The 25,575-nt window shown below is 39.2% G+C and overlaps 1 protein-coding gene across 5 annotated transcripts in view; it reads right to left on the bottom strand.

Moving 5' to 3' along the window:
* Positions 1 to 22,604: 22,604 nt before the first annotated feature.
* Positions 22,605 to 25,575, bottom strand: part of NDUFS1 (NADH:ubiquinone oxidoreductase core subunit S1) — a 29,767-nt gene continuing 26,796 nt past the window's right edge. For all 5 annotated transcript variants that reach the window (XM_086344197.1, XM_086344207.1, XM_086344186.1 and 2 more), the window contains 3 exons: positions 25,419 to 25,553; positions 25,245 to 25,317; positions 22,605 to 24,069 (listed from right to left, as the gene is read on the bottom strand). In XM_086344197.1, coding sequence (XP_086200323.1) covers positions 23,978 to 24,069; positions 25,245 to 25,317; positions 25,419 to 25,553 — 300 coding nt within the window. In that variant the 3' untranslated portion in view covers positions 22,605 to 23,977. The remainder of the gene's footprint in view (positions 24,070 to 25,244; positions 25,318 to 25,418; positions 25,554 to 25,575) is intronic.

Raw genomic sequence — 25,575 nt, 5'->3', positions numbered from 1 at the left:
ATGATGACGAGGGACTTCCCTGGTGGTCCAGCGGGTAAGACTCTGTGCTCTCAATGCAGGGGACCCAGGATCCATCCCTGGTCAGGGAACTAGATCCCACGTGCCACAGCCAAGAGTCTGCATGCCACAGTGAAGATCTCAAAAGCTGCAACTAAAACCCAGCGCAGCTAAAAATAAATAAAATTTTTTAAATGATGACAAGTCTTCTTGTTCAGGGTATTGCATGATACAGTGGCGAGAGACCTCACCTCAACTCTGTGGCATAGAGTGTTTACAAGAGGGAACTTAAGAAATCAGTTTGGCAGCTTATGACCTACTGGAGAGAATAGTGATATAGAAGAGAAAATATCCAAAGTCATTGTGGTTGATGTATTATTTCACAAAAAGATATTCTCTTCAGTTACAGATGCATGTATGTATATTTTTATGGTGGATTAGGGACAAAAAATTGAAGAGATACTGGTGTATCTTATGAGGCTGACATTTGTAGCATCCTGCAGTAGTTAAATAGTGAGCAAATCAGTCCCCATCCTCATTGGCTTTATAGTCTTAGCACAGGATAAGGGTTTGAACTGACCTGGTTGAGAAGAACTTGGAGACCACTGGGCTTAAAAATATTTTAAGTTCCCCACCCTCCTCCCGGCCCGCACCCCCCACTTCTGGTCAAGCTAGGCACCTGTGTGGTAGATTTGTTGGCTGATTATAACATCTGACCTGGATAGGTTATCTCATCAAAATACAGTTTAGCCATGCAGTTTTGCTTGCCATACCTCAACGACACCAAGGAGCCAGTGTGTGGTCAGAAGAATGAAAGAGAACCTGGGAACACGAGGTTTTCTTTGCTGAGAAAAATCAACAGGCTTGTGTTGTGATTCAAGTCAATGAAGAATTAGATCAGCTGAACATTAAATTGTTTACCTATAAGTCAAAGATAACTTGAATCTCAAATGAGGTGTTTATGACTAAAAGGATGTCTTTTTCACACAGCAGGTTTTGACTGTATAGAACTTGATTCAAAAGATGGGATTTATTGCAAAGGTTAACTTCCTAACAGTCAAAAGTAAGAGACAGCCAGAGTTGGTTAACCTTCTCAGTTAGCGGCTTATTTATTGCACATTCATTGGGCATGGTATTTGGTTAGGTTCTGCAGGGAAGTAAAAGAAGATACTGATATAATTCACAGTTGTGAACTTAGGATCTAGTTGCAGAGGTAGATAATATCCAGGAAGCCCCTGGAGAACAAGTAAGAGCTTCTAGTAGGGAATGGAAGGGGCAGAGCAAGAAGAGGAGGCTGCCTTGGGTTATTGTGGGGGATCCACCCAACTGAGTAGCCCAGGGACCTCAGGCTGCTCTCAGAACTTGGAGCCTCTCCCATGCCTTCTAAAAATCAATGAGAGCGCTTGTGTAGATTTAAGGAGACCTGTGGACAGCTCTACCACAGTCCTGGTATGTAGAAGATACTAAATCAGTGTTTGTTGAATCTAAATGGAGAAAATTTTTATTTACCTGGACAGAGGAAAGAAATAACATTTGCCAAAGCAGGAGTGAGCATGTCTCAACAGAAGGTGTGTTGGGAAAGATAGAGGAAAAGGAAGTAGTAGGGGAAGGGCTCAGTTAAGAGGATCTTGAAAGCCAAGGCAAAAAGTTCGAACAGATGTAACAGGCAATGAAGAAGGCAATTATTTATACTTAAACAAAAAAAGAAAAATCTGCTATTTAATTATTCAAGGAGTACCTATGAATCATTTATAGTGTGCTAGGCACTGTGGTTAAGATATGGGGAAATGGCATCTCTGCCCTCAAGTGGCTTAAGTCTGACAAGAAAAGTAAGAACTATTGCTTTGGGATGTTTTATTTATATACAGATCTAGTTTTACTTTTCTTTATTCCCTTCCACCCCTTGCCCGGTAGAGCAGTCGTAGTTCCCTGACCAGGGATTGGACCTTCACCCCTTGCACTGGAAGCACAGAGTCTTAACCACTGGACCACCAGGGAAGCCCCAGATCCTGGTTTTAAAAATATAAACTCCTTGAAGGCTAGCTGTTTTGTCCTTTTTTTTTTTCCCTCTTGATCTGTTTTGTTGACTTAGCATGTAGAATAGTGCCTAGCACACAATATGCACCATAAATATTTATTGAATTAATTTGAAATTTTGAGTTTTTAAACAGTACAATCTCTTTGAGACTAATATGATAATTAACATATGACTTTTAGATAGGTTAAGTGAGAAAAGTTCTAAGAAAGCTTGTGTTGGACTTACTGTTGTCAATCTCAATACAAGAGTCCAAGATGATTAGTAAAATATCTGTACAATTCTAATTATGTCAATAACCTTTGAGCATTGTATTCCATTTGACCATGTTAAAGTCCTGCTAAAAAACAACCTGGGAGTGGTGTTAAGTATTCTACTTTTTTCTATTGGCATATTCTGTTGTACATTCTTTTTTTTTTTTGCCACACTGCTCAACTTGTGGGATCTTACTTCCCTGACCAGGGATCAAACCTGCATTGGAAGCGCAGAGTCTGAACCACTGGACCGCCATGGAAGTCCTTATACTCTATTTTTAAATAACTAATGTCAGTTAATGCTGAAAACTTGTCAGGTTAAAAATTGAAAATACAGCATAAGAGAATCATCCAAAGTAAAAGGCAAACGTACAAAAGGAAAACAATATGGCTTTCATTAAAGCCGTTTTGTGGAAACTCTCGAGCGTATTTGAGCAAATGTCCTCGAGTATCCCCTTCCGCCACTTTTTAGGGTGGGATCAGTTTTACCATCTGCTCTTCCAGGTAACGTGACAGCTGTTGATTAACTAACAGTGTTCCCTGAGTTTTGCTGTCACCATAGATGATTCTGGAACATAAGAACAAAAGATTTGTCAGAATAGTTTTCCTAACACAAGTTTCCTTTAAATTATAGACAGGAGAAAGAAAATCAATATTGACCAGCTGGGAAGAATTAAATAAATATTTACATAGTCATAAATCATTTCAGTTTTCTCAGAGCTTATTACCATGATGTTTTATATATCTAAATGTTTTAAATGTGTAAAGAAAGAGCAATTAAGTAATTTAATACCAACAGAATTTAGACTTCAAATGGGGAAAGAGTAGATCATCTCAGTTGTGGTAAGATACACAGATGCTTCCTGTTGCTCTGTCCAGGACGATGTTAACATTAACCTCAGAGGAGGCCGTTAAGCCAGCCTTGAGCTAGATGGTAGGCACTAGGTTTCTCTCTATGGAGGAAGGAGGGAAGAATTACCTTACAAGTATAAGCAGCAAAGTCAGAGTACTTCATGCAATAATATGATGAAGTGATAAATTATCATTTAATCTCTATAGCATGTGTCCAGTTTTCTAAAATGAAGCTGAGAAAAAAATTATAAGGAAAGAGATTGATGATACCATTCTTAGAAAACTTATGCACATACCCCATGCCGGTCTTTTTTTTTTTTTCTATTGGAAGGGGATTTCTATCTTGTATGAATCCAACTGTTCATACAAACTGTGTGTTAGTTTTTTTGCTTCCCTCTCTGTATCTTGAATTCAGGAAACTTTTAAAATGTTCATTCTTTTAAGCTATTGAAAAGATTTTGTGTATTTATAGTTTTACATGCTAACTTCCTAATTTGTAATAAAAGTAAAAAGCAAACATCAAAGCAACAACCACAAAAGCCCCTACAATGTACTATATTGTCCGATTTTTCATTTTCGGATTTCACCCATTAATAGTATTTGCTTTCATTAATCTCTGCCACTGGGTCAAAGTCATTACAATGTTGAAGCATGCCAAGTCTCCCAAAACACACCAACTCTTCCAAAATTAAGCCATCTTAAAGGCAAATAGAATTATTAAAAGGCAAACAGTAAGCAGCATAACTTACCATTTTAGCTAAGAATCTTTTTTTTTTTTTTCTTCCAATTTTATTTTATTTTTAAACTTTACATAATTGTATTAGTTTTGCCAAATATCAAAATGAATCCGAAGCTAAGAATCTTAAAGCACACTGCAAATGTTTTTCATGTTACCTAACAATTGGAAAAATAAATTCTAGAAGTGAATTTCTTACTATTACATGGAGTTGCCCAATTCTACAGAGAAATAGCTTTGGGTATGTTCTGTTGTAATTTTTTTCTGTCAACTAAACTACAGACTTTATTCTGATTTTTGCCAGTTTACCACTGATGTCCCTTTTCTGTCTCAGATACTCAAATTTTCCTTATCTTTCATGACCACCACAGTCTTGAAGAGTACCAGTCTATTATTTTGTAGAACGTCTCTCAATCTGAGTTTCTCTAATATTTCCTCGTAATTAGATGGGGGAATCTGAGACATGGCGTGTCCTTTCAGAGCATGCTGTGAGGGAGGACGTGATGCTGAGCTGTGCTGGGACTGGCTGTGTGGTTTTGTACTGCTGCTGCGACACAGCTCCACAGACCTAGCACCACCACACAGCACCCATCTTATCTGCAGGGCAGGGGTCCAGGCAGACTGGGTGGTATCCCTGCTTGGGGTCTCCCAAGGCCAATACCAAGGTGTCAGCTGGGCTGCGTTCTCATCTGGAGCTGGTGGTCCTCTTCCAGCTCATTCAGGTTGATGGCAGAATCCAGGATGGATGGTTTACCTGCTGATTGGCAGTAGGAATCTCTCTCAGTTCCTGGAAGCCATTCTCAAGTTCTCACCTGCAGCCCCTCCATTCACAAGGGCAGCAGGAGAATTGCCCTCCCTGACAATCCCTCTTACACTTTGCATCTCTGACTTCTGGACCCATATTTACAAGGCTCATATGATTAGGTCAGGCAAACACGTAATCTCACATAATATAGCCTAGTCACAGGATTAAAATCCATGGTATTCACAACCTGGAAGATTATGACAGGTGTGTCCCAAGAGTGGGGAGGGAAAGGCAGAGAGTGAACATCTCAGAATTCTGCCTACCATGTTACTGCTATTAGCCTGGTTACTTGGTATAGCTGGTGTCTTCTGGTTTCTCCATTGTAACCTTACTGTCTTTCCATTTGTAATTAAAAGATACCAGGAGGGAGCCCATTTGAACTATGTAAACATTTTATTTCTCCTCAGACTTTCCTAAACTAACGTTAACTCACCAGTGGACTTGTCCATTCTCTGCCATTTATTTGTTTGTCTATTTCATTGCAGATTCATGGATACATATTTTATTTGGGAGGTTATGGTTATAATCCAACACTGTCATTATTTTGCTGTGCTAATTGTCCCAGCTTTGGCCATTGCAGGCTCTTTCACTTAGCTCCTGTGCTCTTTCCGTGTGCCCTCACACTTTCTCAGCACTTCTTTACTTTCTCACACTGAGACACTCTAGATTCACCTTGCATTTTTTCCTGCTCAAGCCCCGAAAGAAATCGTTTTTCCACAGATAACTCCAGTTTTAATCCAAGAGAACTAGAAGCACGAGGCTTCCCTGGTGGCTCAGATGGTAAAGAATCTGCCTGCAATTCAGGAGATCTGGGTTTGATCCCTGGGTTGGGAAGATCCCCTGGAGAAGGGAATGGCAACCCACTCCAGTATTCTGGCCTGGAGAATCCCATGGACAGAGGAGCCTTGTGGGCTATAGACTATGGGGTCGCAAAAAGTCGGACGTGACTGAGTGACTAACTAGAAGTCACTTCGGTTTGTACTGGCTACAAATTAGTGTCTCCACAGGTTAGGTGCAGATTAGTAAATGTATTTAGTTTCCACCTGCTGTCCTCACATGGTGCCACAAATGTGGTAGCTTAAAACAACACAGATGTATTATCTTACATTCCTCCGGTCAGGGATCTGAAATGGGTTTTACTGGTTGTCGGGAAGGGCTACATTTCTCTCTGGAGGCTCTAGGCAAGAATCTGCTTCCTTGTCTCTTCCAGCTTCTAGAAGCTACTTACATTTGTTGACTCCTAATTCCTTCCTATGTCTTTATTTATGTATTTACTTTTGGCTGCATCTCAAAGCTTGTAAGATGTTAGCTCCCTGACCAGGGGATGAACCCCATCCTGCAGCAAGAGCACAAAATCTTAACCACTGGACCAGGGAAGTCCCCTTTCCTATGACTCTAAAGCCAGCAACATAGTATCTTCCAGTCTCCAGTGACTCTTGTCCTGTCCTGCTCTTATTAGGATCTTTCTGCTTACATTATGCCCACCCAGATAATCCAGAATAATCTCCCTATCTCAGGATCCTTAATTCAGTCATATCTACAAAATCCCTTTTGCCATGTAAGGTAACATTCACAGGTTGGGGGGAGGATTAGAACATGGACATATTTGGGGCCATTATTTTACCTACCACATGAATATATTTGCACAGATGGGACCATCAGTCCACAAAAATCAGGCAAAAGGAAAATATCCCTTTAATAACAGATCCTTTTTTACTTTTTCTTCTTAGCCCCATAAGTCACTTTTTAAAAAATTGCTGTATATTTTGCACATTTGTCTAAATCCTTGGTAAAAGTAGATGTCATTAATCCTCCATTGGTAGGACATCAGTTTTGATTTGTCCTCCAGCAGCCGTGAAGAGCTCCTGCTCATCCATCTGTCTCCTCCTCTGTTGTTTGTCACCAACAGCACAGATTTTACAGGATCATACCCAGTTGTAAAAAGCAATGATTATAGTTTCCCACGATGCATTACTCTGCTGTCCAAAGACCTGTTTCTATAGCATGTATGCACATTATTGGTTAGAAATTACATTGCCAGAGCTAGTGAAAAAAATTAAATGTTCTCTAAATACCCTTGCCTATAACTGCATTTACTTTTTAGTTCATTTCTAAAACCAAGGTTTTCCCATTCTTACTATTTTCAATGAGCTATAATAAAATTTTTGATGTAAAGTATTTTGTGTAAAAAGCCATTTAACGCTGTCTGTTCTAATACTAAACTATGGATTGGTTGCATACTAAGTCGCAGGCAGGATTCTAGGTATACATTTTCATTCTTTCTTTTTAAAGGATGGAATAGCAACAGCACATTACACTCATTAAGCACTTACTCTCGTCCAGTGTTTTACACATATTAAGTTATTTAGTCAAATCTCTGAGGCAGGTGTTGCTATCATCATAGCATATGCAACCCCCATATCAATAGGTAATAGTGGGAATTCCCTGGCGGTCCAGTGGTTAGGACTCTGTACTTTCACTGTGGAGGTTATGGGTTAATTAACTTAATTCCTGGATGGGGAATTAAGATCCTGCAAGCGTGTGGCTTGGCCAAAAAAAAAAAAAAAGGGAATAGTAATAGAGATGACATAGCTGCTAAGCAGTAGAGCCAAGACTTAAATCTAGGAAACAGATTATGGAGCTTTCTCTTTTAACAAATCATTTTGTACAGTATCACAGCGTTTTTTCTTTTTTAAAGAAAAAAAAAGTTGAATATAATGATTTTTTCAAACCCTGCTCTTAACCAGATCATTTTTTCCAAATTGGTATATAGCTGAAAAACTATAATGTCAAAAGATTGTGATACATGCAGTGAACAGAAATTTTAGAAGCAGCCTAAATGCTGCAGAGACTTACTAAATCCAAGTCCTATTGAATGCACATATGATAATTAAATCCCAGGACATTTCAGACTCCAGTTCATCATTGCTGCTGTTGAAATCATCCCTTTAATTTGATAGCATGAATCAGGGAGAATGTACCAATAGCTCCCAGCACAGTTGTCTAGTTTACCATTGGCAGTTACTTTCCTATAATTGAGGACAACTGCTGTCAAGTTAGGCATTTGCTATGATTTGAACGTTAGTGTTTCCTTAACATTCATATGATGAAATCCTAAATCCCTAAGGTGATGGTATTAGGAGGTGGCACTTTTGGAAGGTGCTTAAGTTATGAGGCTGGAACTTTCATGAATGGGATTGTTTCTGTTATAAAGGAGACCCTCCAGGGTTTCCTAGTACCTTCCACCATGTACGGACACAGCGAGGGATGATAGTCTGCAGCCTGGAAGAGGGTCTTCACCAGAACTTGACCATGCTGACTCCTGATCTTGGACTTCCAGCCTCCAGAACTGTAAGAAATAAATTTCTGTTGTTTATAAGCTACCCAGTGTGTGGCATTTTGTTATAGCAACCCAAATAGATTATAACAGTATTATTTCTCCAGTTCTTAAAAAAATCCTGGAAGAAAACTTGGGCAAATAAATTTTGGCTGCCTCATAATAGATTCTTAATAGTATATTCTATTTACATCTAGTCAGAAAGAATGCTCTTCATGTTTACTTTATACATTTCAGTACTTACACATTTCATTTATAGAAACATGTAAATTTTTCTATTCCAGAACACTCAAATCTAAAATACTTTTATGTTGAAGTTCATAGATATTTCTCATACTTAGTTTTAGAAATCTGTAAGTCTAGATAAATTGGAAAGGGGGAAAATGAATTCAGTTTATATCCATGTTTGTACAAGTCTTTGAAAATGGATACACTCAACAAGAAAGAACATTATTCAAGATAGTTGAAGGTTTTGGAATAAAATAGATGAAGTATATGAAATGTGATTTATATAGTCTAATAAAATACACATAATCTAAAATATATTCAAAATGAATTTATATTATGATCTGAGAGTAAGTTTTGTCAACATATATATGTTGTTGTTGTTTAGTCACTAAGTCGTGTCTGACTCTTGTACGAAGCCGCCAGGCTCCTCTGTCCATGGGATTTCCCAGGCAAGAATGCTAGAGTGCCTAGCCATTTCCTTCTCTAGGGTATCTTCCTAACCCAGAGACTGAACCCACGTCTCCTGCATTGTAGGAGTATTCTTTACCACTGAGCCACCTGGGAAGCCCATATGTATGACTACACATGACTAATTTCTACTAGATTGCTAACCAATTGGAAGTGATTTTCATAAGTAGGCTTGTCTATCAATAACTTTAAAGAAATAGCAGATAGTTTCCTGAAGGACCAATAAAAATGTTTATGTACAAGTATGATTAATACTATGTTATCTGTAATAGAAAAAAAATAGGAAAGCCCTAAATACCCCATCAATAGGGAAGCAGTATGGCATTGTGATTAAGAATTGCCTGGATTCAAATCCCATCTCCACAATTTACTGTGTGATCATGGAGACATTATCTCACTCTCCAATTAGTTTGCTTGTGCTCAGTCACTAAGTAGTGTCTGACTTTTTGCGACCCCATGGGCTGTAGTCCCCAGGCTCCTCTGTCCATGGGATTTCCCGGGCAAGAACACTGGAGTGGGTTGCCATTTCCTTCTCCAGGGGCTCTTCCCGACTCAAGGATCGAACCTTCATCTCCTGCATTGGCAGGCAGGTTCTTTACCACTGAGCCCCCAGGGAAGCCCCCATTTGTAAAATGAAGCTAATAAAATTTACTCCACTGGTTTGTTGTAGTACTTAGAATAGTTCCTAGTCCATAGTATATACTCAATGCATTTTAGTTATCATTATTGATAGGGAATTGGGATACAACTTGGTAGAGGCACACAAGGGAATACTAGGTAACTTTTAAAAAAAAGACAGCTATATGCACTACTTAACTAGAAGACAGTCTGTTGCCAACTCATTTTGTCTCCCTCTCTCCAATGCCCTGCAAAAAACTTAGCTAGAGAGAAGCTGAATTTTGTGCATATATATTGAAGAACAGAGAGCAGATCTGGGGGGCCTCTGATGGAAAATAAAATTATTTGGGGGTGCATTATAGGAAGAGAAAGGGGAGAGGCTTCGGGGCAATATGGATTGTATATAGAGAAAAGACCTGCCGACTTTTTTTTTTCTTTGTAGGCAAAGAAAACTGATGTTTATTAAAATGCTCTTTAGGTGACACACACTTTGCTGCCAGCTTGATGTAAGTAAATAATTCCATTTAGTCTTTGAAGTAACCCTAAGAGGTGGGTGTTACTGCTGGTTGACCACAAAATTATAGAGGTGAAATGGTTTGACAGCCACACCTGGAGCTTAACTATGCTATGCGAAGCTCAGAACCTGTATTGACTTCAGGACTTCAAGATACTTTTCTCAACTCAACGCTCTTCGCTTCAGTGCCTCCAAGGAAAGCGTAAGGTCTTTCATGGAGCAGACCACATTATCTGGCATCCATTTTGTCAGAGCTGCTTCCCATTGTCCCAAAAGGGCATCTATCCTTGCTTGCTGTGCTCCTTCTGTCCACTTGACTTACTCCTGCACAGCCCACAGGCCTCCTCACAGTAAGCACTTCCTCTTGGAAGCCTTCCCTGATAGCTCTTGATAGCCTCCCAGTCAGGGCTGTCATGAAGGTGTGGTCCCTACTGTTCCCAGCGGACCTTGTTCTGTCACAGCACTTGCACATATATGCAATCATCAGTGACTCTTCTGCCTTTGCCACTGAAGACAGGGTCAGTCTCCAACACCTGTATAGTTCCCAACCACTGGTAGTTGCTCCATTGTTCCTGTACAGGAACTAGGGATGAATATGATCCCTAGTTACCACTCTCCTTGGGCAATTTTTTTAAGTATAGTTAACTTACAAAATTATATTAATTTCAGATGTTCAACAAAGTGATTCAATTATATATATGTATCAGTTCAGTTCAGTTCAGTAGCTCAGTCCTGTCTGACTCTTTGCAACCCCATGAACCGCACGCAGCACGCCAGGCCTCCCTGCTGCTACTGCTAAGTCACTTCAGTTGTGTCTGACTCTGTGCAGCCCCATAGACAGCAGCCCACCAGGCTCCACCATCCCTGGAATTCTCCAGGCAAGAACACTGGAGTGGGTTGCCATTGCCTTCTCCCCAGGCCTCCCTATCCATCACCAGCTCCCGGAGTTTACCCAAACTCATGTCAATTGAGTCAGTGATGCCATCCAACCATCTCATCCTCTGTTGTCCCCTTCTCCTCCTGCCCTCAATCTTTCCCAGCATCAGGGTCTTTTCAAATGAGTCAGCTCTCCGCATCAGGTGGCCAAAGTATTGGAGTTTCAGCTTCAACATCAGTCCTTCCAATGAACACCCAGGACTGATCTCCTTTAGGATGGACTGGTTGGATCTCCTTGCAGTCCAAGGGACTCTCAAGAGTCTTCTCCAACACCACAGTTCAAAAGCATCCATTCTTCGGCACTCAGCTTTCTTTATGGTCCAACTCTCACATACATACATGACTACTGGGAAAACCATAGCCTTGACTAGACGGACTTTGTTGACAAAGTAAACGTCTCTGCTTTTTAATATGCTGTCTAGGTTGGTCATAAATTTCCTTCCAAGGAGTAAGTGTCTTTTAATTTCATGGCTGCAATCACCATCTGCAGTGATTTTGGAGCCCCCCAAAATAAAGTCAGCTACTGTTTCCAATGTTTCCCCATCTATTTGCCATGAAGTGATGGGACTGGATGCCATGATCTTAGTTTTCTGAATGTTGAGTTTTAAGCCAACTTTTTAACTCTCTTCTTTCACTTTCATCAAGAAGCTCTTTATTTCTTCTTCACTTTCTTTCATAAGGGTGGTGTCATCTGCATATCTGAGGTTATTGATACTTCTCCCGGCAATCTTGATTCCAGCTTGTGCTTCTTCCAGCCCAGCGTTTCTCATATTAAGTTTCATGAGAAACTTAATATATATTTATAATATAATAATATATAATATTATATATAAAACTTAATATATATAAGTTAAGTATGCTGCTGCTGCTAAGTCACTTCAGTCATGTCCGACTCTGTGCGACCCCAGAGACGGCAGCCCATGAGGCCCCCCTGTCCCTGAGATTCTCCAGGCAAGAACACTGCAGTGGGTTGCCATTTCCTTCTCCAATGCATGAAAGTGAAAAGTGAAAGTGAAGTCGCTTAGTCGTGTCCGACTCTTCTCGACCCCATGGACTGCAGCCTACCAGGACCCTCCGTCCATGGGATTTTCCAAGCAAGAGTACTGGAGTGGGGTGCCATCGCCTTCTCCATAAGTTAAGTATATATTAACTTATATACTCTGCATAAAAGTTAAATAAGCGGGGCGACAATATACAGCCTTGACGTACTCCTTTTCCCATTTGGAACCAGTCTGTTGTTCCATGTCCAGTTCTAACTGTTATTTCCTGACCTGCATACAGATTTCTCAAGAGGCAGGTCAGGTGGTCTGGTATTTCCATTTCTTTAAGAATTTCCCACAGTTTATTGTGAGCCACACAGTCAAAGGCTTTGGCATAGTCAATAAAGCAGAAATAGGTGTTTTTCTGGAACTCTCTTGCATTTTTGATGATCCAGCGGATGTTGGCAATTTGATCTCTGGTTCTCCGTCCTTTCTAAAACCAGCTTGAACATCTGGAAGTTCACAGTTCACATATTGCTGAAGCCTGACTTGGAGAATTTTGAGCATTACTTTACTAGCATGTGAGATGAGTACAATTGTGCGGTAGTTTGAGCATTCTTTGGCATTGCGTTTCTTTGGGATTGGAATGAAAACTGACCTTTTCCAGTCCTGTGGCCACTGCAGAGTTTTCCAAATTTGTTGGCATATTGAGTGCAGCACTTTCACAGGTGTTAAACAGCATTTATTATATTCAGGATTTTGTGTGTCAGGAATTGGGATGGGGCTTAGTGAGAACAGCTCATCACTGTTCTATGCTTCTGTTGATGATCAGGTAGCTCAAATGGCCAGAGATGGTTGGAATAGTTTGCATGCATACATGTGAAGTCACTTTAGTCCTATCTGACTCTTGAGTGCAGCACTTTCACAGCATCATCTTTTAGGATTTGAAATAGCTCAACTGCAATTCCATCACCTCCACTAGCTTTGTTCCTAGTGATGCTTTCTAAGGCCCACTTGACTTCACATTCCAGGATGTCTGGCTCTAGGCGAGTGATCACACCATCGGGATTATCTGGGTTGTGAAGATCTTTTTTGTATAGTTCTTCTGTGACTTCTTGCCACTTCTTCTGTATATATCTATACTATTTTCTAAAAATTCTTTTCCATTATGGTTTACTACAAGATATTGAATATAGTTCCCTATGCTATGAATCTTTGTTATCTGTTTTACAAATAGTAGTGTGCATCTGTTAATTCCCTACACCCAATTTATCCCTCCCTGCCCCCTCCCCTTTGGTAACCTTAAGTTGGTTTACTATGTCTGTGAGTCTGTTTCTGTTTTGTAAATAATTTTATTTGTACTATTTTTTATTTACTTTTGGCTGCGCTGGATCAGTGCTTTGCTCGGATTTCTCTAATTGTGGTGAGCTGGGCTACTCTTCATTGTGGTGTGTGGGCTGCTCCTTTTGGTGGCTTCTCTTGTTACAGAACACAGGCTCTAGGCATGCAGGCTTCAGTAGTTGCTGCACACATGCTCAGTAATTGTGCCTCGGGGGCTCTAGAACTTGGGCTCAGTAGTTCTGGCACACAGGCTTAGCCGCTCCAAGGCATGTGCAATCTTCCCGGACCAGGGATCAAACCCATGTCCCCTGCATTAGCAGGTGGATTCTTATCCACTGTGCCACCAGGTAAGTCCTGTACTATTTTTTAGATTCCCCATATCAGTGATATCATATGATATTTGTCTTTCTCTTTTCTCTCAGAGAAAAGACAATACTAAGTAAGTACATACTAAGTGAGTACTTTACTTAGTATGATCATCTGTAGGTCCCTCCATGTTGGTGCAAATGAGCAGTCAGAGCTTTTGAGGTATTACTTTGGTGGGTGGGTTCAAGGGAGTTAAGAGACCAGGGAAGAATTATGGGCCCCACAGGAAACTGGGATCTGGTATCTTTTGGTTCACTAGATATACATATATATATATATATATATATATATACACACACACACACGTATATATATATATATATGTTCTATATATGTGTATGTGTGTATATATATATATACAGATACACACATATATGTATATATATGTTCTATATATATGTATGTATATGTACATATATGTGTATGCTGCTAAGTCACTTTGGTCGTGTCAGACTCTGTGTGACTCCATAGACGGCAGCCCACCAGGCTCCCCCGTCCCTGGGATTCTCCAGGCAAGAACACTGGAGTGGGTTGCCATTTCCTTCTCCAATGCGTGAAAGTGAAAGTGAAGTCGCTCAGTCGTGTCCGACTCTTAGCGACCCCATGGACTGCAGCCTACTAGACTCCTCCATCCATGGGATTTTCCAGGCAAGAGTACTGGAGTGGGGTACCATTGCCTTCTCCATATATGTATATATGTATACACATATATATACATCCTGCATCCAGATGTTCTACTGCATCCCGAACTCTAGCAGACAATATTTTCTCAACTGTTTATTGTGTATAAGCATGCTGAGTCAGAGGTGAGTTAACCCTGCTCTCTGGGAGGGAGATACTCACCAGGGAGAAGGAATGACTTCCTGGGCTGCAGGGCTGATTTAGGGAAATTCCTTGCCCAGAGCCCTAATCAGTGTCTTGGTGCCTAGGAAAAGTGAAGTGTTATTTCCAGGGGTGAGCAGTTGATTTGGTCCATTCAGTCTTGAGGATTATACGTAGTAATCCTAGTTAACATCACAATGTTCAAATGTAAGAGCACACTGGGTACTTCCTGGGGAAAAACACTGAGCAGGCCCAGTCCTTGCCTAGTAGCCTTAATTGTAAGTTAGTAATGATAATAGCAGGTTGGTGTATTAGGAACATATTAGTTCCTAATAATTTCTTGGTAGTTTGTCTAGCAGAAAGATCTCTGCCCCCTTTTAGGGTGGTTTTCATTTCCCTTCTGAAAATCGCTTTTCTTGCAAGAGACTTAATCGATTAAACCACAAAACATGAAATAGAAGAACCAATTCCAATCAAAAAGATCTAAGATGTGGACTCTCAGGATCAAACAGGTTATTTTAAAACATCAGGTATCTCTTTTCTGGCAATCAATAGATTTGTACAGAATACCACCATTTCCTAAAAACACTCCCTTATAAAATAATTGTCCTAATATTCTAGTTTTGGATAAGAATTGTTCCAGTTTTACCAAAGGGCACTATATTTTATATGTTGAGTCAAAATGAAGGAAAGGTACAGAATGCATGAGATGACAACAAGTGTGAACCTGTAGAAAACGCACTTCATATATGACTGGGAACAATACAAAAGTATTAGCTAAGAACATTCGTGAAAGGGGTCAGAGGCGCATCCTACCTCTCATGGAACAAAAAGGCTTGGAGAAATGGACACATGCATTTAACTAGAAAGCGAAGGGTAAGCAAGGAGAGCACAGAGGTCACGGGGTAAAGACGCAGACACAGTTACTGAGGAACAACCCCAAACTCCCAAGAAAATGCTGCTGCCCCTCCCTCCTCATTCCCTCCCAGCTTGCAGATACAAAACAAGCCCCATCTCATGAAGGGGTGTAGCTGTTTAGTGCCAAGTACTAAGCAAACCATAAATTTCCACTTTATGTTTTATGGGAACTGTAGTTTGGGGGACCTACCAGAAGGCTCTATTATGATTTAACTTTATCCATGTAACAATATATCTCAGTATAAAGTCCAGGTTCCTGGAGGAGGGGATGGATTGGGAAATTGGAATTGACATATATACACTGCTATGTATAAAATAGATAACTAATGAGAATTGACTATATAGCACAGGGAACTCTAATCAATGCTCTGTGGTGACCTAAATGGAAAGGAAATCCAGAGGGTTTATATGTAAACATATAGCTGATTCTATATATGTACTTTGCTGTACAGCAGAAACTAACACAATATTGTAGAGCAAGTATACTCCAATTGGAAAAAAAAAAAAAACAGGTTGCCTCAGTTTAAAAAAAAAAAAAAAAGCAGAAACAGGCAAAAAGAATTTGCATTTTATTTTTCTTGGCAGGGGAAATTGAGATTAATGAAATTTAATCGTGCTTTACTGCTCCTTTTAGATTTCCAACATTATCCCAGGGCTTCCCAGCAGCAAAGTAGATTGCTTCTGTTCTAGAACAATGGGACAAGGTCACCCTAACCCTCAGAACATGAGGAAAATCCCCAAGTCTTCAAAGAGTTGAAAGATCTCCATAGACTCGGTTCTTGTCCTAGTTTGTCCTCATGATTTGCCACTTTTTTTTTTTTTAATTCAGAAAATAATTTATATTAATTACAGTACATTTTCTGGCAGGGAGGTTACTTACCCTACTGAAGAATATAGTAAATCCTGTAAAGTGGAAATGGAATAGAAGATACTGAAAAACTACACTTTGGGTTCTACTATTGGACTCAGACTATGATATTAAATCTATTACTTGAGGAACATTACTCCATCTGGCCTAGTACTTACCCAATCTATAGCAACCCAGACTGGACAATCTGTGAGGAAACTCACAAAGGCTCATTTCCTCCTATAAATAGCCTTTATGCCCCCCAAAAGCATCTTAGTTACAGGTGCCAATGTTCTTGGGTTATATTTAAAAGCTTAAAGAATTTGAGCCAAAGGAAAGGGTCTTCATTCTATCTTATGTATGACAGGAGACTTACCACCTCTATACTGGATACAAAAGCAGTTAACTAATGAGAAAACAGGTATAGATTAATTGGTATGTTATAGAAGCTTCACTTTATAATCCATACAGTCTTTTTTTCCTGAGTATCTCCTTCTTCACTACTGCAGTAGGTATCATAGGGCTTGTCTCCTATGTCTATTCTTCTGGTTGTTTAATCATTTGACCCTCCTCCTCTCAAGAGATGGGGTGTATGCTTTCTTCCTTTGAACCTGGGTGGGCTCCAAGACTGGCTTGACCAGTAAAGCACAGTTAAGTGATGCTATAGTTTCCGAAGTTGTCATAAAAAGCCTTGCATCTTCCTCCTTGGCCTCTAGGAACACTATGGTTCTTGGAACCCTGAACCACCCTGTGAGTAGATCTGTCCTGGGACTGTCGTGCTGAATGCTCTGGAAGATAACCCCCTGTGAACCTGTCTTTCCACCATTCCAGCCCAGGAGCCAAGCATGTAAGTGAAGATGCTATCTGGGGATTTAAGGTGCTTCAGCCAGAGCTTCTCTAGCCCCTAGCTCTTTGAGTCATTCCCCAGTACTTTAGTCACCCAGCTGAGGTGCCATCTTGCTGTGCCCTTTCTACATTTTGGACCTATTGAATCTCATGAGTATAATAAAAGATTGTTGTTTTACACCACTAAGTTTTGGGGTGGTTTGTTATACAGCAAAAGATAACTGGAACATCTCTTGGAATCTATTTTAGTTGAAAAAATGGCTGTTGGGCTAAAGGCTGTATTTTCCAGCGTCTGCTCTTGCAGGTGAGTGTGGTAATGAGTCTTGCCTGTGGTGTGTGAGTGGAAGTGATGCAATTTCCAAGTCATGTCAATAAAATGTTAGTGCTGGTCCTCCACTTGCCACTTGCCCTCCCTCACTGCTTCTTGTTGACTGAGATATAGTGATAATTGAAGCAGTTATGTAGGATCCAGACATTCCAGAAGGCTATCACAGACTGAATTCCCCAGGGAGCATATAGTGCGCAGAATTCAATGTGCAAAACACTCATTAAATAGTTCCATGGGGATCAACACCTGTAAAGAAGGGGAAGAAGGCAGAAGTGGGCAGAGGGCAAAAACTGCAATGCAGGGCCAATGACAGCCTCAGACAGGCCCATAGAAAACCTGGACGCTAAAAGAGCCCTTCACATTTGTCCTCTGCTAGGTCTAGATGGAGAAGGCAATGGCTCCAGTACTCTTGCCTGGAAAATCCCATGGATGGAGGAACCTGGTAGGCTGCAGTCCATGAGATCACTGAGTCGGACATGACTGAGCAACTTCACTTTCACTTTTCACTTTCATGCATTGGAGAAGGAAATGGCAACCCACTCCAGTGTTCTTGCCTGGAGAATCCCAGGGACGGGGGAGCCTGGTGGGCTGCCATCTATGGGACTGCACAGGGTCGGACACAACTGAAGCAACTTAGCAGCAGCAGCAGCAGGTCTAGATGAAAAGCAGAGACATTACTTTGCCAACAAAGGTCCGTCTAGTCAAGGCAATGGTTTTTCCAGTGGTCATGTATGGATGTGAGAGTTGAACTGTGAAGAAAGCTGTGAAGAATTGATGCTTTTGAACTGTGGTGTTGGAGAAGACTCTTGAGAGTCCCTTGGACTGCAAGGAGATCCAACCAGTCCATTCTGAAGGGAGATCAGCCCTGGGATTTCTTTGGAAGGAATGATGCTAAAGCTGAAACTCCAGTACTTTGGCTACCTCATGCAGAGTTGACTCATTGGAAAAGACTCTGATGCTGGGAGGGATTGGGGGCAGGAGGAGAAGGGGACAACAGAGGATGAGATGGCTGGATGGCATCACTGACTCAATGGATGTGAGTCTGAGTGAACTCTGGGAGTTGGTGATGGATAGGGAGGCCTGGAATGCTGCAATTCATGGGGTCACAAAGAGTCAGACACAACTGAGCAATTGAACTGAACTGAGGTCTAGATGGCCACAAGTCAGTTATTAGATTTGGGTCACCCTAGGCTTTGCCTCGGAGAAGGCAATGGCACCCCACTCCAGTAGTCTTGCCTGGAAAATCCCATCAACGGAGGAGCCTGGTGGGCTGCAGTCCATGGGGTCACTAAGAGTCAGACACGACTGAGTGACTTCACTTTCACTTTCAAGCATTGGAGAAGGAAATGGCAACCCATTTGTGTTCTTGCCTGGAGAATCCCAGGGACAGGGGAGACTGGTGGGCTGCGGTCTATGGGGTCGCACAGAGTCGGACACGACTAAAGCGACTTAGCAGCAGCAGCAGCTGCAGGTTTTGCCTAGATGTAATCATTGTGTACTAGCTATTTTTTTTTTTTCTTAACATTCATTTATTTGGCTGTGTTGACTCTCATGGGCTCTTTAGCACGTGGTCTTAGGTGCCCCACAGCATGTGGGGTCTTAGTTCCCCAACCAGGGATAGAACCCAAGTCCCCTGCGTTGCAAGGTGGATTCTATTAACTACCACGGAAATCCCTGTACTATTTCTACATAACAAAATAACATAAAATTTAATGGTTAAAACAACAACTATTTATTAGCTCATAATTTCTGTGTCAGGAATCCAGAAATGTATGGGGTTGCAATTAAACTGTTGGCTAGGGCTGCAGTCATCTCAATTGGCAGCCAAGATTCGGCTCACTTACAAATGGTGGCTGGAAGTCCTCTTCCTTACCACACGAGATCTCTCTGTAGGCTAAGTATCCTCCAACATGGCAGGTAGTGATCTGAGAGGGAGAGAATCAGAGCAAACCCCAGACCGAAATAGCAGATTAAGTTTAAAAAAAAAAACACAAAACCTAATCTCAGCACAAACATCCCTACTCATTAGAAGTGAATCAGGAAGTCTGGCCCACACTCAAGGAGAGATGACGACAAAGGGGAGGGAATCCCAGGAGGCAGGGATCAGTGGGGCCGTCTTAGAGGCTGCCAAGCACACAGAGAATGCATACAATTTTGTATCCTATTTTTAGCTTTCATCAACTTAAGTTTTGTTTTGCCATTCTTCATTTATATGTTTTTAAAAATAATAAAAGCAATATATTCTTATTGTCAAAATCTTCAAATATTCAAGTGATAAAACTGTACTGTCTTCTTTTTTTGCCATATGGCATGCAGGCTTAGTTCCCTGACCAGGGATCAAACTTGCAACCCCTGTAGTGGAAGCACAGAGTCTTAACCATTGAACCATCAGGGAAGTCCTGACAATCCTTTTCTTTAAGCTGTTTCCTCAGACTAGTTCAACTACCCTGAGGTAGTTGCATCTAAGATACTTTTCACACATAATAAACATGTATGTATGCTCACAATACATACAGTAAAAAAATATATATGTCTCTTGTACTCATAGTACTTATTACACCTCACACAGAGGATACTCTGCAAATGCTAAATAAATGTTGGAGCTGAATTGAGATGTCATTGAACCAGGAATCAGAGGGCTGGTTCAAATCGCAAAACCTCTAATTTACCCTTATTCTTTGGCCTCCAATTCCATAATTATCAAACACACGTGTAATGCTAGATTTTTTCCTATAGTCCTTTCCAGATTTGAAAATACATGTCTAAGAAGGAAATGGCTCAGAAGTAAACAAATCCATCTGCAACACGGAAGACCCTGGTTAATCCCTGGGTAGGGAAGATACCCTATAGAAGGAAATGACAACCCACTCCAATATTCTTGCCTGGAGAATCCCATGGACAGAGGGTCCTTGAGGGCTGCAGTTCATGCTTCACTTTCACTTTCTTTCAAGAAAGAAACTGTTATTCATCTTATGATCTCTTTACAAACCAATTCAAGTTAAATATTATAATCACTAGTCCTAGACCATGCATTTCACCCTATTTTTCAATGCCCACAAATATTTTTCATTTTATTTTAAAAACTATACAGATGTCAAAGATTCTGAACATCAATCACAGTCTGAAGATCAGTTTCAGATAATTAAATCTTTAATCTTTTTGATTTCAAAAAGTCTTTATCAAGGTTGATTTTTTTCATGAGTACTTGTTTCCAAAAGTTGGGTCACTCACAAACCTATGGTCTAGCTATAAGGTAGGATTAGCCTTACAAAATGTCCTAAAAAACTGTCATGCATATCATTTATTTCTGCTTGGACTCTTTCCCAGCCACACTGGGCCTTTGGTAACAGGCGTTTGTAATGATTTTGCTAGTGACATTTTAACAGTGGTCATGAATGACACTGTTAACATTTAAAACAAACCTTACCTCTTACCACTGTTTTGGTTGCTAAGTTGCCTCAGTTCTTCTCTCCTTGGGAACTTGAATCATGGTGGAGTTAATTTGTTTCAGTAACAATAAAGCTGACAGTTTATATTAGCCAAAGGCTTTGCCAGCAAAAAAATCCTCCTGTCCCCTTTTATGCACATCAATAGCTCTCACACTCCTCCTGTTCCCTTTCTATCAGCATACAGTTTTCCCTCTTCTGATAGCACTGCTTTATCTTTTTGCTTTCAGAGTAATCTCTTTTAAGGGTTAGAATTCAACAGATTCAGTAAGTCTTATTCTAACAAAAATTCCATCAAAATCTGCAGAATTCTGCATAATAAATTATAATCTTCACAACCTTGGTGGACAGTTTGTAGTAGCAGTATTCTGTTGACTGGATTGACCTTGGATAAGTCATTCAATTCTTTTGAATTAAATAGTTTTCTTTAGGAAAACAGAAGCTAGAGGTTATATTAGGCTTGGCTTTCCCTCACACTTGACAGAATTGAGTTTTTCTCTTGGTTCACTTAGAATGGGGACTTTAAGGACTCCCATGGATGGTTAGCTGCAACTTCCTGAAACTTAGCAAAATTTTGAACACAGCCTTTCCCTACGATGGTTCTCAGTTATTAACCACAGTGAACATTTACTATATGTCAAGAAATAGCCTAAGAAAGTTTTAGAGGCTTTCTAACTTAATCCTCATTACAACACTGTGAGGTTCAAAGTAGGTATAATCATTAGAATTTTTGTCATTTTACAGATGATGAAACAATCTTCCATTTTCCTAAGTAACATTTCCAAAGTTGAACAAGATCTATCTGACCTGGCAAGAAATGGTGTTTAAATAACTCAGCAACAAACAATAGTAAATTATTGCATACTGAGTATTATTAATGCTTTTTATTAATGTATTCATTATAATACAATTCACAATAAATTTGAGGGGCATTCTGTATGGAGTTAAGGCTTTTAAGATTTCTCCTGTGTATCTATTCTACTAATTGCCCATAACATTTTTTGAGGCAAAATGGAACAGTAAAAATATCTCTAGTTAAACATTCTTGCCTTTAGTCTTTAACTGGGTAAAAATGGGCAAGTAATTTGATATTTCTTGGGTCTTAATACCGATTGTCAGCATGGCTTTAACTAGACATAATGTACTTAAAGCTCTAATGGCACATATTAGTGGTCTTCTCTAAATGGTATTATTCCAGGGTCTTTCCAGATTGCCATCTTCACCTAAAAGGACTTGGCCTTGATTCTTTGCAGTTTTCTCATTGTTGACTCCCTCATTGCTTAGAATAAAATTCCATCAACAGTGTTATTCTTCTTATCTATATGTATTTTTCTTCTATCTGGATCCATTCTTCAGAAAGTCTTGCAACCATCTTCAATGTTTATGCTCATGATAACCTTAATATGGGCTCTTCCCTGGTGGCTCAGATGGTAAAGAATTTGCTTGCAAATGTGAGAGAGGGGAGAAGGGAATGCTACCCACTCCAGTATTCTTGCCTGGAGAATTCCACGGACAAAGGAGCCTGGCGGGCTATACAGTCCATGGGGTAGCAAAGAGATGGACACACTGAGTGACTAACACTTTCACTTTTCAACTTTAATATTTTGTATTAAGTGACTGATAGGTGCTCATGGGACAGACTTTCATATTTACTTTATGCAAAACCAACAACTTTAATGAGTACTACTTAGCCCAGACAAAATACTCTTTATGAAACTACAAGTTCAACACATGCTGCCCAGATGGCAGCCCTAGGATCCTGGACCATCTTAGTCATATCACCATTTCTCCATCTGAATGCAACATTCCCTCACCAAGAATCCTACGAAGTCTATCACTGAAGAGTACTGTGTAAAATAAAAACCCAAAGTGTTTGCCCCTGTGAGGTCAGCAACAGACTACGGAGTAGAGAAGGTAGAGAGAGAAGGAGTTTGTATTAAATTCAAAGTCTTTTAGTAAGAAGTTATATTTCAGGCAACTGAGAATTTAAAACGAAGTACACAACTTTATGACTGAAATGAATAAAATAATTCTGAAAAGGCTGTTATGGGTGACAAATTCTGAGCAATTTTTGAAGATGACAAACTATATTCTAAAAATTTTACCTTTTCTCATATCAGTAAAATTGCGACCTATAGTTGGGCTAATAAATCTCTGGTGAAAGCAAAAAGGAATAAAGATTATAAAACAAATGATTCTGAACATAAGATTTCAAAAAAAATTAATACAGCATTAGATCATCTCCTAGATTAATTGTAAGTTTTTTTACTTTTTTTTTTGGACAATTGAAAATTATGAAAGCTGTTAGTTTTGTCTTTTATTACTGGAGTAATTTAGTTGACTTAAATACTACAGATGGTGTTAATATAATAAATATGGAACATCAATGAAAACCTAAATATTTCTTGAGACCTCACTCATTCCAAGGGATGTGTGTGCTATCTATTATACAAAGAAGAAAAATCACATAAATCACCATGACATTATATTGTATAAACAGATGTAAGAAAAAACAGAAAAATGTGTTATCCATTAAGCTTCTCAATACCAATTATTGGAGGTAACAACCTATGGAATTTGTATTAATGAGAGGAAATTATGTCCAACACTTAAGAACAATGGGCTATGAATTTGAAGTCAGAGAACCAGGTTTGATTCTATGACTTTTTTTGCTGTGGACTCAGGCAAACTATCCAGTATCTCTGGGCTTCAGTTTCTTCACTTGTAATATGAGATAATACCCATCTCACACGGATGTAACAAGGACAAAACGAGATGATGCATGTAAAACCAGACTGCTTAGGACACAGAAAATCCTGAATAATCATTAAGCTATTATTACTATGATTATTATTAGAATTGTTCAAGATACATACCTGATGTGTGATTATATTATATATATTTTTTCTATTTACCCAGTTTGACAGAATACTTAAATCTTTTCTTTAGCACTAGGATAGAACAGGAGCAATGGAAGCTATTCTTATTTTATTCACTTTACAAGCATAAGTGAGCAATGAAGATAAAAAAATTTATATTTTAAGGACTTTCTTTTTTATGTCACAAAGATTATCAGTGCTTTTACATGAAAAGTCCTCTATATAATGTTTATTAAACTATTTAACATTTACATTCAACACATAATTGTTTTGAAACTTCAAAGTTCTCTGATAATTGCAATAGCATTTTCAAATAAAGCATGGTAGAACCTTAAATATTACATCAAGATTATTTTTGAAAGAGATACACCTTCAAGAGATCGTGCCAACATAACTGTCCATTAACTGGGCCATAGTAGATGTTTCAGCATATGGATGGTTCCTCTACTGCATGGGCACCCTCTGTAACAGCTTTGACACATTTAGCCATTGTCTGTGAGGCTCTGCTAATTGAATCTGAAAGATATCAAGAAAATGTGCATTCTGATAATATAACTTCAACAGAGGCACACAGTAAAACCTTCCTATTGCGCATATTCAGGAACAACAAACAACAAAAGGACTATAAAAGTCTATGTAACAATACATAAATATTGTAAAAATCAACTGATAAATTCAGAATATAAGCCCTGTAACAGCTAAATGGTTTTAATAAGTACTCATAGGAATGATTAAATAATTATATATAGCCATACAAAGGGCCAGTATGCAATCAGTAAGAATATTATAGAAAAGTGTTGAATTAACAACAGGAAAAGAATACACATATACATGGTTATGGAAAAAAAGGTTACAGAACAGTGTACTAAAATCCATAAATCATACACTTTATGGGTGAATTTTATGGTATGTGAATTATATTTTGATAAAGCCATACAAATCCTCCCTCCCAGGGTAAATGAATAATCTCATTTATATTTAAATAAAAACATGTGTATATCCCTGGTTGATTGGCCAAAATGTTAAACATAGTTATTTCTGGGATGGTAGTGTTTTTACCTTGTTATGGTGGCCTTAGGTAAGTATTCTACAATGAACATAACTTTTACAATACAACTAAAAATCCTATTAAAAACAATCTTGGATACAAACTGTACCAAAAACTTAAAAATATCTATCTGCTTTTAGACAGAAAATTATTTTTAAATGTCTGTCAACTACCTCATAACCTAGATGTTCTATCATGTATTATAAAATCTGTAGGTTAGTCTGCATTCCTTAAGAATATTCTTAACAATTTATATCAGAAGCACTATTTAACATGTTTCACATTTTAGTGTTTTGATTCTTCTACTGTAATTCTCAGAAAAAACCTTCAGTTTTTTGTCACTCAGAAAATTATCCCCATATTGCTGTATAGTAATTCTACATATAATAGTTAAAGTTTATATTTAACATCTGCTAATTCTTACTGGATTTTCCAACTCTACTTACATTAGAAAAGAAATTAGAAAGAAAATAAATTAGAGTAAAATCAGAATATATACTTATATTAGTTCAATATTTGAAAAATCTTGTGAGATTAGACATATCAAATACTACCACTAGCAGGTGAGAATCGTAACACTAAATTAGGTGATGATATTCCTTCCCACCTTCCATTTATGGCAGCCATGCTAACAACTGCATACCTGTCATGTAGAAGTCTTTTATTGTTAGCTGAGGTGGAACAAGTGGATCAGCAAGAAGCTGTTGGTTCACTAGCTGCAAAAAAAGGAATAAGAGATCAGTAATAGTATTGAAAACTAGTACTGCTACACCAGAGGATACATTATTATGAAAACTGCAAATAGACAAGGTTTTACCTTGGAAAGCTCACTTGCTTGCTGGAAATAATTAGCTCCTTCAACATCATCATATCGAACAAGATTAGGAGAGACTTCTTCCAATCTGTTTCTCACTTGATCCAGAGTATCATATGGAAGAGTCATACCTGCAATCTATAACATAACAGGTTCCAAA

The sequence above is a fragment of the Bos grunniens genome, chromosome 2, assembly GCF_055505025.1.
Source record: "Bos grunniens cultivar Pamir isolate PY7600 chromosome 2, Bosgru_T2T1.0, whole genome shotgun sequence".
In the NCBI taxonomy this organism is placed as follows: domain Eukaryota; kingdom Metazoa; phylum Chordata; class Mammalia; order Artiodactyla; family Bovidae; genus Bos; species Bos grunniens.
The sequence above is the reverse complement of the archived record's forward strand: the minus strand, read 5'-3'. Positions and strand labels throughout refer to the sequence as shown.